The sequence below is a fragment of the Haplochromis burtoni genome, unplaced genomic scaffold (genome assembly GCF_018398535.1).
Source record: "Haplochromis burtoni strain Fernald_Lab_line unplaced genomic scaffold, NCSU_Asbu1 Contig_182, whole genome shotgun sequence".
Lineage (NCBI taxonomy): Eukaryota > Metazoa > Chordata > Actinopteri > Cichliformes > Cichlidae > Haplochromis > Haplochromis burtoni.
Window position 1 is genome coordinate 1,084,066 of NW_024582543.1, and position 19,402 is coordinate 1,103,467.

General features: G+C 39.3%; 2 protein-coding genes across 2 annotated transcripts; both read right to left on the reverse strand.

The window, feature by feature from the left end:
• Nucleotides 1–37: 37 nt before the first annotated feature.
• Nucleotides 38–4,782, reverse strand: gal3st1b (galactose-3-O-sulfotransferase 1b). Its single transcript, XM_005934693.3, has 3 exons — nucleotides 4,620–4,782; nucleotides 3,682–3,823; nucleotides 38–3,586 (listed from the first exon to the last, which is right to left on the reverse strand). The coding sequence occupies exons 1-3, from the start codon at nucleotides 4,633–4,635 to the stop codon at nucleotides 2,449–2,451; spliced, it is 1,296 nt and encodes a 431-aa protein (XP_005934755.2). The 5' UTR covers nucleotides 4,636–4,782; the 3' UTR covers nucleotides 38–2,448.
• A 2,272-nt stretch (nucleotides 4,783–7,054) lies between these two features.
• On the reverse strand, nucleotides 7,055–18,769 carry prodha (proline dehydrogenase (oxidase) 1a). Its single transcript, XM_005934694.3, has 14 exons — nucleotides 18,340–18,769; nucleotides 17,895–18,103; nucleotides 16,209–16,243; nucleotides 14,530–14,679; nucleotides 14,310–14,374; nucleotides 13,853–13,969; nucleotides 13,657–13,736; nucleotides 13,439–13,520; nucleotides 12,206–12,298; nucleotides 11,944–12,090; nucleotides 10,726–10,901; nucleotides 10,542–10,640; nucleotides 10,179–10,267; nucleotides 7,055–8,655 (listed from the first exon to the last, which is right to left on the reverse strand). Exons 1-14 carry the CDS (start codon nucleotides 18,688–18,690, stop codon nucleotides 8,465–8,467), a joined length of 1,884 nt encoding a protein of 627 aa, XP_005934756.1. The 5' UTR covers nucleotides 18,691–18,769; the 3' UTR covers nucleotides 7,055–8,464.
• Nucleotides 18,770–19,402: the final 633 nt, after the last annotated feature.

Below are 19,402 nucleotides of genomic sequence, written 5' to 3' on the forward strand. Positions count from 1 at the left end.
CACCATGTAGTTATTTCTAGTATCTAGGAGTGAACTCATGTCAATTGCATGTTTGCAAACTTTTAAGCAAGTGATTTCTACTTTTGTTGGCATCAGTTCTTGAAGAAAACATTTTTTTTTCAATCTGTATTTAAGCAGCAAAGTGTATTGTTGAGGCAGTCGCTCTTGTGTGGGGTTACAGAGGCAGCATTAATCTGACATTATTTGATGACAAGAAAAACTGAAGGTCTTGAAGAAAATCCACACAAGCACACACAAGGTGTCTGTTTAATGGGGAAAAGACAGTTGTCTAGTATATATTTGCAGAAGTTGAGTTGCTGTGGGGTTTTCAGCTACGAGTTCTGAAGTCATTTGTCAATGCTTAACAATTTTGTAATATCCCCTCCAATGAATGTACAAGTCTTAATATCTTAATGGAGGGTGGCATAGATTTTATACTGGAAACCCTTCTTGTTCCAACCCTCCCACTGTTCCAGGCTTAGGACCAGCACTAGGCCCCTCAAAAGGTCAATGTGTGTGTCTTCCTGGTCTTGGATCTTGTGCTTTTATGGGTGAATGTGAATGAACCCCTATTCATGCACTCTGTTAAACCTGCATTAAAAGACTGATCACCAAAAGAAAAACTATTAATTCCATAATTTTCTTGTGGAAGTTATACAAGAGCAGGATTCTGTCTTTCAGCAATTTGAAGCACTTCTACTTTATTATACTGTTAAGCAGGGAAGGAAATTGCAGAGGGAAACACATACACAAGCAGAAAAGGCACTCAGTTAAATGAGGCAAACTGCCACATAACCACAAAAATATTTGGACCAATTGACCACTATCGCCACACTCACTGCGTTACAGTTAAACCGGGTCAAGTTCATGTAACAAAAATAAGTCACATCACCAAAAGGTAAATGATTTTCAGGCTTATCAGTTACGTTCATTGGCCGACACACAGCTACACAGTAGATAATGACTGATACTCAAACACACCTGTCACAAGCTTTCTGCTGTTGCTTTTTACAGTTTGCCTGACTACAAACTAAAAGCAGGTGTAAAAAATATTTTAGTTATGGAAAATTTATACACACACAAGATTTTGCGCTAACTAAATAACATAAACATGTATTTTTGTTTCAAACCTTGGCAGTTCAAACAACCTTGCCAAGTCAACAAGTGACAGTAAGTGATGGGATGTTAGTGTTATTTGTACTGTAAAACTTAAACTTATCAGTTGTAATAATTAGAAGTAACACTTAATCTTATCAAACTCAATAACTAAACAAGCACCCACTATCACAACAAATGGAAACTAAACTAAAACAAAATACAAAAACAGTTGCAAAAACACTGTCTTAGCTCTGCTGCAAGCACATGTATAAGAAATCATTCTTAAGCAAAAAAGCGATTCATATTTTCACAATGCAGGGGAGGTGCATCTAAGCTCCAGATTCTGACATCATGCTCTCCATATCACTATCATTCTCAGGGAGCCAAACCTGTGCAGAACTTCTCCATGGACATAAAAAGTGATTACGCTCTTAATATTATGCAGTGCAAGGAGGTCCATGTATCACTGGAGTTTGTGTACTCTCCAAGTGTCAGTGCATCTGCCAGCAGCTACCAAGTGAAGAAATTAAAAGTCACTAACTAAAACCTTCTCAGTCTTGAAATGCCAAAGAGGCAAATTTTGGAAAAATACAACAGCTCTTTATTTAAACATATTAATCAGCTGAGTCACCAATGACTTCATCTGCCTGAACTGAAGATTAATAGATAGGTGCGCGTGTCCAACCATGTTATTGATGAAGACAACTGGTGTAAACTATTGAGAGGGTTGGAGAAAGGCCTCAGCCATTCAAATACATTCCACACAGCTGCATTTGAGTCCCAGGCCAGTGGAGGGCACACTATCACTGCCTCATACTTCCACCTGCAAGAATCCAGGTATCGCTCATGACTCACTAATGGCTCGATTACCATGTCCTTAACAAAACACCAATACCAGGGTTGGGTGAGCTGTTACATAGCTTGAAACAAATGTATTAGAAAACAAACATATAAACACATTATAACAGGAATGCTGGTTTTGTAAGTAGCCAGCCTGTTTAAGCCTAAACCTAATGTTAAAAAGAAAACATAAACACATTGCCACTAACACACTAGCACAGTATTTGTTGAGTATTATTTGAGATACACATAACCAATGTTTTGGCCTTTCTCTGAATATATTCCATAACACGTGCACAAAATGTGACATTACTGTGTTTACAGTTCAAATAGGCATATTTTCACGTGACAATGAACTGCCAGTAAGAATTTATTATTAAAACCTGAAAATGTTTAAAAATAAATAAGATGAAAACATTTGTTAGGAGATGAGCATAACACACGAACATTCACTACATTAGTATTTTTACTCAATTCGCTTGTTAAAACCAGTAGGCTATGGCTCAGCCATCAGTAGATAGCATCTTTTAACCAACCCCACAGTCTTGTGAGCCACAGGCTTACACCCAGCTCGGATAAGTATTGTATTTCAGGTGTGAGCATTTTTTCACAGACTGTCCTGAATCTCGGATCAACATCTTTCTTAATGTTGTAACCCAGGATGGAACTCTCTCCAACCGGCTGCCAGGGCAGGAAACGCCTGTTCTGAATCTTCTGCGCTTCAACCGCACCTCCGCCTTCAATACAGATGTCCTTCATCTCAGCATTTCTTCGCCTGAGCTCCTCTACCTCCTGCTTCATTCTTTCTCTCCCATATGCCTTGACTCTGGCCCAGAAGGTACCATTAAAATACTGATAGAGTTTCCAGTCTGCCCCGTTCCACTGTAGAGCTTTGGCTCTCATCTCAGCATCCAAATGAGACACGGATGAGCTCTTGCGAGCATTAAGCTTAAAGTACAGGATGTCCTCCATTGTCCAACAGAGCAAATCCTTCAGCAGAATAAGAGACTCCTCGAAATATTCTGCAATGAGGACCAGATGAAAACGTCTTGATAAGTTCTTAATTTCTGTCATGACGCGAGGATCATCAGCCTCGAGGTTGTTATCCAAACCAAAGTCAAAAAAGAGCAGATTTTTTAGATAGAATGAGTTGAAAGCCTCTGGACTGTAGAAGGCCCAAGGGTTGTTCAGAAACTCTGTCAGCTTGTTTTCACCTCTGATCCTCCACGTAAGGGGAACTGCTTTGTGGTAGTAATGGAAGGAAGATTCAAAAAGATCCACCGGGTCACGCAAGATGGTGACGTACACGCTGTCTGGAGGCAGGAGCTTGGACACTTCTTGATGATCAAAGCGCATGTGGTTGCAAACGATGTTGAAACATTCTCCAGGTTTGTAGTCCTTCACCTGGGAGCACAGGAACGGCGATGGGTAGAAGAAGTCATTGCGCCCATCAGGAAATGCAAACCTGAGCTTGTGCTTTTCTCCAAACCTGAAGAGGATATTGAGGATGGTGCTGCTAGCTGTTTTATGCGTCTTCATAAACATGACATTCACTTTGGGTGAGCACTCTTCTGAGTGAGTCTGCTTGATCAAACTTTTGTTTTGTAATTTTGCCACACCGAGGGGACACGTGTCTTTTTGGGAGTCGCTGTAAATATATCCAATAAGTCAGTTTACCGAGTTTATCTTATCATATCTCTTATCTTTTGTGAACAAAATAATGATTTCCTTTGAAATATTTACCTGAGTTTCACTTGGTTTGGGCTTCTTAAGCAGTACAGCGCCACCATGACGTTGGTCAATAAAACCCATGGAATCAGAACTCGTAACAGAGCCTTGCATTTAGTTGCTTTGATGCCTGACATTATGTGAACCGAGAAGAAACCTGAAAATGAAATCAGAGGTTACATGGGTATAGAGGCGAGTATAGAGGCGAAAGGCAAACACGGCTCTGAATTTACATACTTCATTTGATTTTACTGTTTAACTGCTGCTCTCACAAGCGCCAGACAAATCAATGAACAGCCCAAGTATGCATTTGTGGCAGGAACATCTTGCACAAAACCCTACTAATTACCTCCATTTTCATTTTTTATGGCAACAGTAATGAATAACGACTTATAAACATACATGCAATTCCTATGTTTTAATCTGTCAAGGGGAAAAGGTTAAAACAATGTCCATATGATAAACAAGGAGGGAGGTACAGACTAAGGAGATAAGAGAGAAAATTGCTGCATCGTTCAAATAAAACATACAGCCCCTATGTTGACACTAAACACATGTTTATGGTTTTATAATTTCCTCTTCAACAAACAGCAGAGAAGAGAAACAGATCAGTCTTTTCTGTAACAGCATCGTGCTCAAAGAAAACATCTCATGTGAAGTGAAAAATGACTGGACATCACGTTTCTACTGCGCTTCTGTTATCGGCCCCGGAAAGATGCTCACCTCTGATTAGCCAGATAAACATTCCAGATAAAGGGAGTCAAGTGGTGTCATGTGACTCTGGCTCTTTTGTACTGACTAAATATTGCTTGTGATAGCAACCCAGGTATGAGAGTATTTGCTGAGTGTGTGTCACCAAGTAGCGAATAAGTAAGTCGAGTCAAGACTTTCAGCCTGCGTGTAAATGGTGTTGGAGTTTTTCTAACAAAACAGAGAGTGAGAGTCTGACTTACCTGAAGATGACAGCATTAGAGGTGTTAGGGTGAGGTTAGGCTCCCTTCTAGACCTTGAAATCGCATTTGTCCATCCTAGAAGTGGTATCTTATTGGCTGCTGGATAAAGAGGAAGAGGAATTCTCCTCCCACAGGGGCAGGTATGCAAAGTAGCCTGGATCTGAAGGACACACCTCTGTATAACTGTTGTCATAAATAACCTATCAAGCTAAAAAGACGTTGCTCTAAAATGTGTTCAATTCATGTGTATATGTACAAGTATATGTTATGGTAAATATGTTATGGCTTTGATGATAGTGCATTGATGAAACTTCCAAATACAAGAGGAGGTGCATAACTATAACTGTATTATAGAAGTGTACTAAACTCTGTGCTAGCTCCAGTCACATTATTACCTCTTTGCCAGATTTTCTCAAATTATTTTTTAAAGTCTGAAACAGACTGTATTAGCCAAAGATTATTTAGCAGTTTATAATAAGTAAATGCAGTAATTAGTACTAACCAGTTTAAGTAAATTTCCTGCATTTAACCATCGTATCCAACCAAAGGGAGTAGCTGGCAAAGTAAAAAGTAAACACCTTAATGCTGTTCAAGAGAACTTGTTGGTCCAGTCACACGAGCACTGGTTAAGTCACAAAGTATTTTCTTTTTATACTAAGCTATATATTAAGATTTTTATGTCAAGTCAGTTCTCTGTGACCACATACACACTTTATTAGTACACATGTTATTTACTATCCACAGTTTAGAATATATGTAACTAGGATATACTGTTTCAAAGCTTGCACAAATGTTCATGGATGCAGTTTGGACTCCTGAGAACACAAATCTTACTATCATTCATTATCTTTACACTTACAATATAGAATGTTGGTGCTCAGGTTAGACATGGTACAGTTTGGATATAGCCGTGTGTGCTGTGCTTACTGACTGTTTTTCTTCTGTCCCTAGATACTTGGGCGCAGGTGTTGGCTCAGCTGCTGTTGCAGTTTACTGAATTATCTGTTCCAGTAGGTCACATCAACTTAGCAGAGGGAGCCCACTCCTATGTGGCAACAGCTACGGCTGATGTCACTGACATCAGAATACGTCAGAGGGTGATCCAGAGTATTTCACTAAAAAATAAGAGCAGGGTTGAACCTATACCAGCTTAGACTGGATAAACGTAGGAATGCCTGAGGCAGGAGCTTAACATAGCCATTCTTCTTTTATTTCCACAAGTTTTTAAGGTGACAGATTTTAAAACATTACTTAGTAAAAAGCTGTTATTTGATCCAGCTGTCTTAGCTAATTATAGACTGATTTCCAAGAGTAATTATCAAACAGTTAACTGATCATTTGCAAAGCAGCGGTTTATTTGAACAGTTTCAGTCAGGATTTAGACTACATCGCAGTGCAGAAGGTGCGAATGTTACAAATAGTTTTCTTATAGTCTCTGGCTGTAGACTCATCACTGTTTGTCCTGTTAGACCTTAGTGCAGCTACTGTTGTCCACGGTATTTAACTACAGAGATTAGAATTACCATGCAGTGATTTGAATCACATGTCTGATAGATTCAAATTTGTTCATATAAATGGAGAATCTTCCTCCCACACAAAATTTAGCTCCGAGTTCTGTGCTGGGACCAGTACTTTTTTTGGTCTTCACTTTATACATGCTTCCCTTAGGAAGTATTTTTAGAAGACATTTCATTGCTATGCAGATGACACACAGCTTTATCTGCCCACGAACCCAGATGAACACAGGTATATCTTTAAGACATAAAGGTTATTGCTCATGGTTCTAAAAAAGATCTTTATGTAAAATCTGAAATATCTAATAAATATGTTGTGTAACCCACTTTAAAATTAGGCATTAAGCTTTCCTTTTTGATAAAGGTTATAGTTAGGACTGGATCAGGTGACCATAAACCCTTCCTTAATTACACTGCAATAGGCCTAGGCTGCTGAGGAGCTTACCATGATGCACCAAGCATTTTCTTTACCCATCTCTTTCCACTCTCCGTTTACACACCGCTATTGTATTTAATCAGCAGTATTTATTAAAAGCTCTGTCTCCCATTGTCTTTTGTCCTGTCTCTTTCTCTGCTCGCTTCCCTTCCCTTTCTCCTCAAGCCCAACGATCATGGCACATGGCTGCCCCTCCTTAAGCATGGTTCTCCCAGAGGTTTGTTCCTGCAAAAAATGAGGTTTTCCCTCCCAGTGTCACAAAGTGCTTGTTCGTAGGGGGTTATCTGAATGTTGGAGTTTCTTTCTAAATTTGTAGGGTCTTTACCTTATAGTACAAAGCACCTTAAGCAAACTGCTGTGAATTGGTGTTATAGAAAAAAAGTGATTTGAGAATTGAACTGAATTATGTCAGTCTTTGGGACCACCATAAACATTTGCAGTCTGAATAAGAAAAAACAAACAAACATTTCTTGTTCTTTTTCTTTAAAATTAACTATTTTATTTATTTACATATATTTACACAAGTACATAATATCTTGATACAGCAGTGATGACGAAATAAAACAAGAAAATAAAAGAGAAGACACAAGTCAACATCTCTCATCAGAAATTGACATCTACATATACAATAAACTGTATGGGTGACAAATTAAAGGTAACACAAATCATTCAAAGATGCTCACAACAACACCTCTTTGTAAAATTCTTCTCCATGATCACAAAAGCCACATGCCATTTCACCTCGCCCACAGCTTATATTATATAATAGTGCAATTGTTCTTGTAGTACTTGAATGAAAGCTACCTAAAAACTGCTAAATTATCTACGGCATGATTTTTTTTAACATTTTGAAACATAGGTCTCAACAGTCCCCGTGTTTCTGCTTTGAACATCTGTCACCGTTCATGGATCAGAGCATGCCGTCGATTTCACCGATTGTGAAATTTAGGCCATCTGGCAGATGTCAACAACTGAAGCATCAAAACATTAATAACTCCTCAAATGGATCACACTGAGTCTCTCTGTTTGCTGTTTGTTTTATCAGAGGCGAAATGAAGGTTTGCTCCTGCAAACATGTGCTTCAAAAGACTAGGTAGTTATCTCGCCTGCAGGCATCTGCAGCAATAATTCCATTTGATCTGCCGTTCCTCTTTTGTGGAGTGGACATGAGAGACTGAAACAGGGATCATCTTTCCCGCGATGCAAAATCTATTGTTTACAATTTTATAGAACTGATTATGATTAAAAACCACAAACATGACTACAGATGTATGCAGTTTTAATACAATTAAAGTTGCTATAATGCAAAGTAATTATGTTTTCACACATAATCCCTAATTAAAAAGGTTTACCCTTTGGAGTGGTGTACAGTAAGAAAAAAATAACCATAAGGCACTTGTATCTTTTAACTCAACACAATACTTACCACAACATGCAAAGAGTACAATTTTTAAAAGCACAGGATGGCTTTTATGCACACAAGTAGGCAAACTTTGGCATTCAAACCTAATTTCTTATCTTCCACTGAATAATTCAATGTAGTCTATCAGGGAAGACCACCATTTAGAAATACACACACATTAAGTTATTTTTAAAAAGTTTTTAGATGTATGCTGATTTTAAGAATTATCAAGGCCAGTTTAAAAGTTAAACAAATACTAAAATCACATTTTAATGTGACCTAACATCTTCTGCTGCAATATTTCAGCACTATTGTATTGCATGAATACTTAAATATTTAAAATATTTGTCAGTAAAGCTGAAAAACAGTCTTTGCTCTGTCCTCTAGTGAACCAGGAAAGACAAGTCCCAGCTACAAAGAGCAGCTAACACAGAGGTACACCAAGAAGGGTGGAATGCCCAGAAATATTTTGCATATTGTCTGCAAATGTGATTTAGTAAACAGGCTTGTAGATAATCTGACCAGCCAGCAGTCTGCGCCTCAGCTCCTTCCACAGCAGGCTCCTCTCTCTCTGGGATCTCTTCATGATCCCGCGGTTCTCTTGAGCACGGCGGGACAGGTAGGGGATTACTTCGTTGACAGGGCCGTATGGAACGTATTTGTAGACTGGAAAACCTGCTTGGCCTGTTTTCAGATAAGAGAAGGAGATTCAGTGTTCACAGTCACCACCATGTGTGAATATGGTGTATAACAGCATGCAGTCGATACATTCTGCTTATAATACAAGAATACATTAAGTTAACAATCGCGAATGAAGTGAACAAACAGAGGGTACCAAGTTGTATTCACACATGCACTGAAGTCCTGAGCTTTCCAGACAACACCTGACAGAGGCGCATGTGGGAACACAAATGACTCGTGTAGTCAGACTGGACATTAAACGGTCTTTAAGTTCACAATCTACGTGATGTCCAACTGTGCCTGTTTCACAATAGTTGAAGTAAGAGTCCTGTGAAATCATGCAAGACCCCAGTTTAAACCAGAATATTTCAAGTTGTGAGCACACAGATGAGCCAAAGTCCTGTTGTGTGCTCGACTGTTCCGCTAACCAACGTAGGGGGAGGTATGGGGAGTGTTAATGTTCAGTGAAAAAAGGTGAAGTAATGAATGGTGCGGAAGAAACTATAAATCAAATTCCTAATAAATCACTTTTAAATTGCAATAAAACTAATAAATTGAGGTTTTGCAGACACTTGACCACTAACAATCATGGGACAATGTAGGATCAAGTGAATAAGGCCCTAGTCACACTGGCTTAGAGACCATCCCCCCGACTGATTGTGAGTGAAAGCTGGAGGCTGGAGGAAAATAAATGCTACAAGCCGAGCCACACAGGTCTAGAGTGCAGTCAGTGACATTCGTTATATGCCTGAAAGTGAAGGACTTGTCTAAAAATACTGGCCAGCTGTTTTCCGAGCTGAAGTGAAACCATCGTAAAGTAAAATAAAAGCTTTACCTTTTGAAAACTTTTACTTTGAAGGCGAACCTTTTACATTTTTGCTAGGCTTTTAACTACCACTCGGCTACTAGTTGGAGAGTTTTAGTAGACATAAATAAAAACCACAGGCAATCCAAGCAATTAGTGGAAGCTTTTTAGTGCAGCACCTTTTTTTTGCAACCAGTTTTACCCAGTGCATGAGCAACAAGCAGTTTAATTTGAGCCTGAGAGTGTTAAGTGACACCGAGGTCTGACTCCTCTTTTAGTGAGTTTCTCAGATATAGATATCTCCTTTGTATTGAGGGATTAATCATCTGCAAAATCAAACAAATGACTTAAACAGCAACAGTCTAAAAATATAAAGTTGAAGCAGCTGTTAAAGAAACTGGATGATAAATGTTATGTTGTGTTTGTACAATGATTAATATCATTCACAGGAATAAGAGTAGCATTAAACTTCTCCTCAGACTACTATGACAGGACAAGCGTGACATTTTCTAACACTAAGTGAAGGGCACTGGCAACACAAAGTGTTTGCTGTCAACATGACCTCAGACAAGGTCAGTGACTGCCTGGATATCGTAGCATTGACATCACTGAGAACAACACTTCAGTGGTACGTCTTTGACCACATGACCACACGCCTACATGACATGTGCCTCGGTGATTTCGCAGCATGCAGTTTACTTTAGTGCTGAGTGTAACATACCTAGTGGGAAGCTGATCTGGTCACACATCCCCAGCAGCTGTCCAAAGTAAACTTTATTCTCAGTGGGTGACAGGCCCATTTCATTCATCCTGGAAAAACAAAAAAAGAAAAAACAGAGAAACACATTTTAAAGGACTGTTACATAATCAGATGTGGAACATAGTATCCCACCACTCTCTATTAACCCTATAGCTGCTTTGGAGGCTTTACAAGGAATATTTCACTTTGAGCAGTTATACAAGTATGAGTTCAGACTGTTAGGGTTAATCCTTCAGAAATGAAAGCTTTAGGGTATTTGTACATGCTCAAACTAAATCTGAGTTTTGTCTCTGTACATGTAAAGTGCTCAAGGACAAAACGTACTTATCGAGGGTGAACTTCACTGTGTCCTCATTGTGAGTTGCAACCATGACATTTGCTTTCCTGCTGTGTTCAATCTCCTCCAGTACATACTCCAAACACCTAGACAAACAGCGGAGCAGATGGTTAGGATTTATGCAATTTCTAGCAGAATCACCAAGCGGCTTGATAAAAATTCAAGACTTACTTATGATACATCCTGTTAGTGGCCTCATAGTCTGGGTTTATTGGATCCTCATATCCAATTTCCTTCGCCCTGGCTCTCTCTTGGTACATGTAGGCTCCGCGAACGAGTTTGGCACCAAAGTACCAACCCTCCCGCCGAGACAGCTCAACATCCAAGGTCACGTTGTCGTAGGCTTCCTAAACGCCGTTAACAACACAAACTTAAAAGGGCATCCAAACCTAGCATAAAATAACCACAATTATGCTAATTGTAACATCGGTAGATGCAAAATTGCATGATTAATGTGCACAAAATATCTTTTGTTTTTTTAATATATATAAAAAGCCATATCATTTAAGGAAAAAATGTGGAGAGCTCTTAAGTTGTAGTTATATCTTCCTCATCACTACAATCACAAGAAAAGTGTCATAATTATCAGATCCTGTTTGTTCTCTTTACACTGCACATAAAGTTTAGAGTTCAGATGAAGATTGTGGTGATCACTTTCAGCACTCTCTGTGGTCAGGTGCCACTATCTGTGTAGGTTCTCAGTCATCCAGGTCACGGTAGTGCAATAAGCTTGGAAAGAAAAGTACAGTATTTCTCAGACCTTGTTTCATGTGATGAGGCACATGATTAATAATCTTAAACGACAACCCACACTAGGGATTATACAACTGGCACTCTCCACCATTTGGTTTTAGGAATGGAGAAGCCGCTTGGATGAGAGATAAAACATTTTCATGAAGTACAAACATTTTTCTGGTGGTACCTCGGTCCAGGCTAAGGACTCAAGGAAATTATGTATTTCTGAGGTTGTGGAGCTGTTGAAGTTGTTCCCACTGGACTTAAGATCTGTGGACACTGCTTAAGACCCAGTTTACAGATTTTGATCTTGGATGCTGAGATATAAATACATTTCACCTCCTTACTTATGGACAGATTATTGAGGGAGAAACTGGCAGTAGTATTGGCAGATTTGGGACTAATTTTTGTGTGATAAACAAACTGATGTGCCACAGTTTGGAAAGCACTCTGGCAAAGAAACTTCCTGTTTCTTATAAAACATTGCTTTAACTAATAAAGCATTGTTAAAGCATATTTAAAGAAATACTGCAAAATAAAAACACTATCGGTATACTCTGTGTGCTTCGATAGGTTAGTAAGTAGCAACAATCATCACGACACACACTAGTTTATCAGTCGAGTTCAGCTTCATTGAGAAAACTGCAGTTTCACCTTGAGGTAACACTGGTAGGTGTTGAAAATGACTGGCTTTTCTCTGTTGAATTTCCTCTGCATTTCCAGGGTCAGGCGACTGATAGCTGGTTGGAAGTACGTCTGTTCGGCATCCACCATTAGCCTCACCCCGTTCTCTACAGCATGCTGGAGTGCACAAAAACAATTAGAGAGTAAAATATGAAGCACCATATAAAACCGTGTCCTATCCCTATATTGTTGCCCACACTATTTGCAGGTACAGGTTGCTTAGTGTCCTCACCTTGGCCAGAATATCCACTCTCTGCAGCATTCTCTTCATCTGCCTCTCTTCTTCTTCGGTAAATATATTCAGCAAAGGCTCCAGATGGCCGGTCTATGCAACCAAAACAAAAAGATATTAATCGACTTTATGATTAATATAAAGCCATAAATTTTATCTCCATGTGACTGGCAGGAAAGAGTTCAACATCAGTGCCAGAAACGTTTCCTATATTTGTCAGCTGCCCTCAATTATACTGGCTACATGGCCAATGCGAAATGAGCACTTCCCAAAACAAGTCCCAAAACATGCTATTCTAATGCATTAAAATGTTTTTGTTTTGTGGTGGGAAGGCATAATGTTCCCCCAGGTTGGCAATTTAACTTGTTGCCACAAAGCAATAAAGACTTTATGACAAGGTGAGAAACACAGCTGTTGCTGTTGTTGTTGTTGGCACTTCATTTTTCTAGTTTTATTCCTCATTTTAAATCGTTTATTACACCATAAATTTAATAACATAGTTATAGATAAATCATAAATTAGAAAAGCCATGTACAAGAAGCATTTTATCTACTTTAAAAGTTCATAATAATTAACAGAAAAAGGTAGTCATCTTTTTCATTGGCCTTTAAAAGCCTCCAAAGTTTGGATTTGTTGGCTTTATAAGCTTCTAAAATGTGGAAGGTAATGCTGTGACACAGTGAAAATGGAGAGATAAGACAACAAGTGACCAAAGGAGGCCACAAATGAGAAGAAATAACAAGATTAATAGCAGAACAAGTACAAAAAAGGGAGAGACATTTGATTGTCGAACACAGTTGTATTTCTGTTATCAACAGTAGACATGAAATAGCATAGATTACCTTTACTAAGTTCATATTATCTTAACTGTAACTAACTTGATGCTCTCCTAAAATCCCACAGCAGATTCTTTGCAGTTGGCCTGAATTAAACAGCCGATTCTCTTTTTAGTAAGGCCAGTAAAGGTTTTGAACAAAAGGTAGTAGGGAAGGCATTAAGGCAAAGGGTGCTTTATGTTTGCCTTCAGTCAAGCATGATAATCTTTTCCACTTCAGTGGAAATGGCTGAACAAACATGGAGTGCCTGGTAACAGCTTATCTGTGTATTGCACAGGGAATAAGAAACAGCGAAGAGATGAAGCAATACCTGTGATCATTCAAACCAAACAGCTGAAATCCAGTCGTTTTTTCTCCCGCCTCCAAACCACTAAAACGTCATGTGATGATGACTCACCTGAAGGTTTGGCACCATAAGCAGATTTGAAATCTTTGTTGTGTCGTTTATTAAACTGTTCCAGTCCAACAGATCAATTGTTCTAGAAGTAAGACATGAGAATATAAAGCCAAAAGAGAAAAAGCTGAATAAAGGTAAAACTAGAAATAACTTGGATGAAGAATTATTAAGGTGCAGTTAAAGGAGATTAATTGTAAACAAATGAGTGACTGTCCTACCCAGACAGGCCCAGCTTCTCTCCAGTAAACCAATTCTCTATGTCATCTTTGGCTCCAACACCCAGCTCAGTCAAACTATCCTACAATGAGAGTATACCTCAGTTCATTATTGATAACCATAAAGGTTGGAACACCTTAAAAATAACTAAAAAAAAATGACATGAAGACATCATTTGAGCATAAACTTGCATATCACCTTGAGCTGCTCCAGCTCCAGTTTCTGTTCTAAAACCGTCATTTGAGATTTTCCCTGTTGCGCCGACAGGAAGTTAAAAAACCGTCTCCATTTAACCAGGACTTCGGAAAACTGGAGCTGTTTGAACAGAGGGCAACATATTAATTATCAAGTAACAGCAGTAGTTTTATCCGAGGGTTTGTAATGGGGTTAACTGACCACAAGAGTAGTTTGTTTACAGACAACAATCAAACAGTTTAACTATCTTTTAATCTTTGACACTGAGATGTAAAAACTACTTTTTTTACTGATCAAAACTTTGAAGTGATCAAGTAAAAAGAAAACGATTTCCTCCTGTAGTCAGACTAGTTCTTCTGCTACATTTCTTTGCTAAATTAAGGTCATTTAAGATTTAAGTCTAAACCCTGCGACACTACGTTTCAGTTAACAATGAATGAATGAAAAACGTTAATCTTACAAGGAACTGTGGACGACCCAGTGCAGTCATTTTGATAGCAGAAAATCCATCATTCGAAGCTCCACCTGAGAGGAAACAACAAACCTCATGTCACTTTTCTTTTATTAGATTTTTTTCTTTAAATAAATAATCTACTTCGTTAAATTACTTTTGAAGTATTTATGTTTTACACTATTAAAATGATCCCAAACTGTGCTTGACCAGCAGTTGTACTACTTACCAGAAGCTTTAATGCAGTTTATGAATGTCTCCATTTGCATATCACATTTGGCCTCATCTGCATAGAAGTAAGTTCGTGCACTGATAACTCCCCCGCGCCTGTCTCCAAACTGACGATGGGCCTTGTACTTCTTCTCACGATGATCCGCACCTGAAGTGAGACGCAACTTTAGTGGCTTGTTGCATGAAAAAAAACCCTCAAGTTCACCAAGATTTTGATATCCCGACGATTAATAATCAATTCACATACAAAGGAGATTTAGAGCCTAAACAACACATCATTACTATGCAACTATAATGGTCTATCAAAGGTATCCAGTGCATATTTTGTCCTATATGTGCAAATAAGAACAAGATTTTTGAGGGAATTTAGGATTGTTGTTATTATTATATAGCTCATGTGTGGAGCACATGTAGCAGTGGAGCATCACAGATATAGAGAATGCAGTGCAGAGAAAAGTGGTGTCTTCTTGATAACTTGCTAAAAAATTTGTGAAATAGATTCTGAAAACCTGGCTGACCAATAACCATTTCCCTTGCTCATAATGCCTGTATGTACCCAAGCTCTTCCTTAACAGGTGGCCCAATCTGAACGAAAGTTTGCATGAACATCGTCACACATGCAACAATTAATAACAACTATATGTATTTTAAAAAATGCCTTAATAAAATGATAAATTTGTTCAAGTTACCAATAAATATTTAATTAGGAATTTGAACTACTCATAGGGCTAGACAATGTAATTCTAACACACACACATACTTACATATAAAAATAATATTGACCAGAAGATTAGAAATTAGAAATCATGATTTCTTTACTCTTGCATCAGTGACTGCCCCCAAAGAAGTCAGCTTTATTCGGGACCTAGATAGCATGCAAGATACCTCTTGCATAAAATCCTGGAGGTGCATGTGTTTTATTTTTAAGCTTTGCAGATGATGTAACTGTAATAGAGACAAATGTGTTTGTGAAAACCGAGGGAGGAAAAGGAGGCAGTGGAAAATCCGGGATGGTCATTGGAGAGCTCCGACGAATCCGAGAGCCCTGAAGTAACACGATGGCTATAATGCTGCCTTAACTGATTGCATTTGATTTAAGAGAAGCAGTTTTACTGCTATCATTTATCCTACAACGTGAATGGATTTTCATCAGAAGGAATTCCATCCTAAAGGGGAGCATTTTTTTTTAGTTTGTTACAATTACTGAGAACACAATAGATATCAAAAACAAGCTTTACTTTATTCATTTAAAACTAGCCACTCTGGTTGCAAATCAATGTGCATGTAACACATTAGCACTTTTAATTCAGCTCCCACAAAGACTGATTTGAAGTAAGTATAAAATAAGTTTGTCTCAGAGTGATTGCCAACAGGTAAATGATACACAAACACATTAAATATCAACCCCTTAAACACTACCCAGCTTCACCCCGCAGTGTCTGTTGAACTTGACATTTCAGCCCCCACAAGATCCAGTTATAACCAGTAACATCCTGACTAGACTACGTGGATGCATAACTATGCATACTAAACCACCGAACAGCTGAAGCAGCTGACTAGTCAGCAGCTCAGCCTTGTCAGCTTACTCCACGGCAGTTCTTTAGTCAGAGACGTATGCAAAATAAAATAAAAAATAAAATAAAGTTTGTTAGTTTTGTTTTTTACTGACACACATACCTGGACTTTCTTTCTCTGCCTCAGAAACACATGAACTGTAAAAAAAAAATTGTCATTAGAACAGTAAAAAAAAAAACAAGGCAACAGAAAATTTGTCTCATCTTTGTTTCTTTCAGTCAGATCAATAGCAACTTTTATAACACAGCATACTAACAGTAATAAGACAATGAATAGCGGAAAGTCTGAAAAGTTTCAAAAAGACAGATGACATGATGATAAAAAGCACTGTTTCGTTCTTTTAACAGTCACAATGAAATCTTATGCAACCGTGACAATGACCTGCTTTTCAAGTTATGTTGCGACGTGAGAGACGCATTGGGGAACAAAGGCAAATAGCCAAGGTGAACTAAAACTAAACTAAAAACTAAAACTTGATTTGAAAGAACATTTTAGTTAACCAAAATAAAAATCAAAACTAGATTTTTGATTGTTTTTTTAAATTAACTAACAGATTTTTTTTTAGAACTTGTAAAAAAAAAAAAAGTACAGAGGAAATATCCTTAGTGTTAGCATCTGTTAGTTAGCATGATGAGGCATCATTGGTCTTTATCAGAAAAAGCAGTTTAGTTCCTCCTGTGTCTGTTTGTGTGTGTTGGGATAGTCCTAAGTAGAGCACTGTGGGTATTTTAAATCACAGAATATTGTGTAACACTTGCTAGTGTGCCTCAATGTGCCTCCTGAAAGCAACTCTCATGGCAACCCATGAGGCCTTTCAATGATGCCCATCCCATCTCTGAAAAACTGGCTCAACCAATCAGAGCAGGGAGGCCTGTCTTAGCGAGCCAATAGAGGACAAGCACTGTTGAACTGCCTGAGAATAACACAAACAAATTAGGTTTTGATTATAAAGCATTATATGTTATGACTGGCACTGCTTTGATAAAAAGCCTAACAGAAGCCGTCTGTGAGGTGATAAGATAAGAGGACACTGATATCAAAGTGCAGCCCGGAGGAATAGTTTTGACACTCAAGTAGGACACATAACTTGAACTTAAGTGATAATTTCCAGAGGGACAACTTAGTACAGAGACACAGGCAATGGTTAACCAAGAGCATTTCAAATATCACAACTACATTTTTTCATATGTGCATATGGTTAGTTAATGTGCCGAAGAGAAGAGGCAAAATGAGAGGAGAGGCTCTAAAACATGAGCTATATGCATGGAGACATAGACCTAAATACTTCTGTGGAAACTAACAGTCAAATTACTCATTTAATTCACTATTAAAGATATCAATACAAATCAGGTAATACACGTACTACAGTTTCTCAGTCTTTTAATGAACTTGTTGTACTAACACTGCTAAAATATCCATTACTGTGATTTTTTTTCAGTCCTGGAGCTGCTCTTCTAGTGTGCGGCTCCTATTACAGCCACACATGGAGACAAGTAATGGAGAGGACCTCTCTTCCACAGTTTTCTGATTTCTCTGGGTTTTTATGTGGTGCAGTTACACACTTGTGATGACACCATGTGATGTTGTGCCATACAAAATAAACTTGACTCAGCTGGCTTTTATGGATTTAGTGAGCTGAACAATCCTGGGTATGCAGCTCACTAAATCTCATCTGACACACACATATATCAAGGTTTATCTTATCTCTTATCTTATATGGCATTTGCAAAGTTGTGCGCACCACAGTCCTTAAGGAGAAATCCGCCTACGTGTGTATTTGCTACTCACTCCATCTCCTTCTTCTCCGCTTCCTCTTGTGTCAGGTCTTCTTCCACGCTGTAGTCCAAAACTGCCCCCACACCAAAGGCCTCATTTTTCCGAATTAACGGTTTGATGGAGTTGTGGTCTTCCCCTGCCACAAACTGCCCATAGAAGGTCATCTTCATCAGCTTCTCAAACATCCACTGTCCAAGCAGCTTCCTGCTCAGATCCATCAGCTGAAAACATGACAGGGACAAGAAAAACAACAGGTTACTCTGCCTGAGTGGTTTACAGCCCCTTTTTCATTTTCACCTCGGCGAGTCAAAAGCGGAAACACATTCATAGCGCGCCAACGCGGAGAGTTCATTGAGCTTTGGTAAAGCGGTGCACCGGTTTGGTGCTGATCTGAACGCACGTGTGTGTAGGGTTAACAGAGGATGCGTTATCGGGCCGATCAGTCCCGTCAACTCACCTCTTTGTTCTTGTCAACCAGGATGTCAAACGTACACAGCTTGAAGACCAACAGACTCCGGAGCAGCTCAATATTACCTTTGCTCTTATAGGCTTCCTGTGTGTTTTCGAAGTCGATGTGGGTTTTACTCAGCGGAGCTTTGGTAGCTTTTCTAGACTGGCTGATGAGTTCAACCGGCGCAGCCTCTACCACGGTGCAGCCATTCGTCTTCTGCTGCTGCTGCTGCTCCTTCTCTTCTCGAGTTTTGGTGGATGCGACTGTTGAGCGGCATCTCGCAGGGGAAATCCGCAGTTTTCGGATGCTGCCGGAGTTTGCCCTGACCAAGGGTGCTACAAACTTAGTGTACGACATGCCTTCTTCGCCTTTCTGAGCGGCAGCTGCACGCAGACTGAGACCGGCAGACTTCTTTGCCGATTGGATATTTGGAGTGTTGCGTAATGAGCGCGCTCTGGTATGTCAGAATCGGGAGGTGGCGCCCTGCCTCACTTGTTACATCACGTCCCCGATAGGCATCACGCAAGAACCACGGGCCTCATTCCAGTGAAAAACCTGAAAAACTCCCCCGTCGTGTAGTAAGAGAAGCAGATGGTTTAAGAGAAGCAGGAGGCCTTATACTGAGGGTAATAGTTATTTGATCCAGTTTGTGAACAGTCCCTCATTATTTGGCCATTTGATTTTAATGCAGAGAGACAGAATATAAAGCAAAAATCCAGAAAAAAAAGACATTACATAAAAGTTGATTTGCATGTCATTCAGCGAAGAAGTATTTGATTGCCTACAACCCAGTTGGCTGTAGCTCAGGTGGCAGAGCAGGTCAGCCATTAATCAGAAGGTCGGTGGTTCGATCCCAGGCTGCCTCCTGGCTCTCCTTGGGCAAGATACTAACCCCATGTTTGCCTACTGGTGGTGGTCAGAGGGCCCGGTGGCGCCAGTGTCCGGCCTCTGTCAGTGCGCCCCAGGGCAGCTGTGTGACTACAATGTAGCTTGCCATTGCCTGTGTGTGAATGGGTGGATGACTGAATGTAGTGTAAAGCGCTATACAAATGCAGGCCATTTACATGGG

Coding starts and splice junctions, on each gene's coding strand:
- gal3st1b (XM_005934693.3), bottom strand. Junction 3,587..3,681: donor CCAAACCAAGTGAAACTCAG/GTAAATATTTCA, acceptor ATATATTTACAG/CGACTCCCAAAAAGACACGT.
- prodha (XM_005934694.3), bottom strand. CDS start 18,690: ATGTCGTACACTAAGTTTGTAGCACCCTTGGTCAGGGCAAACTCCGGC. Junction 14,680..16,208: donor GGCAGAGAAAGAAAGTCCAG/GTATGTGTGTCA, acceptor GTCTCACTTCAG/GTGCGGATCATCGTGAGAAG. Junction 12,299..13,438: donor TTATGGTGCCAAACCTTCAG/GTGAGTCATCAT, acceptor TTGGTTGCATAG/ACCGGCCATCTGGAGCCTTT.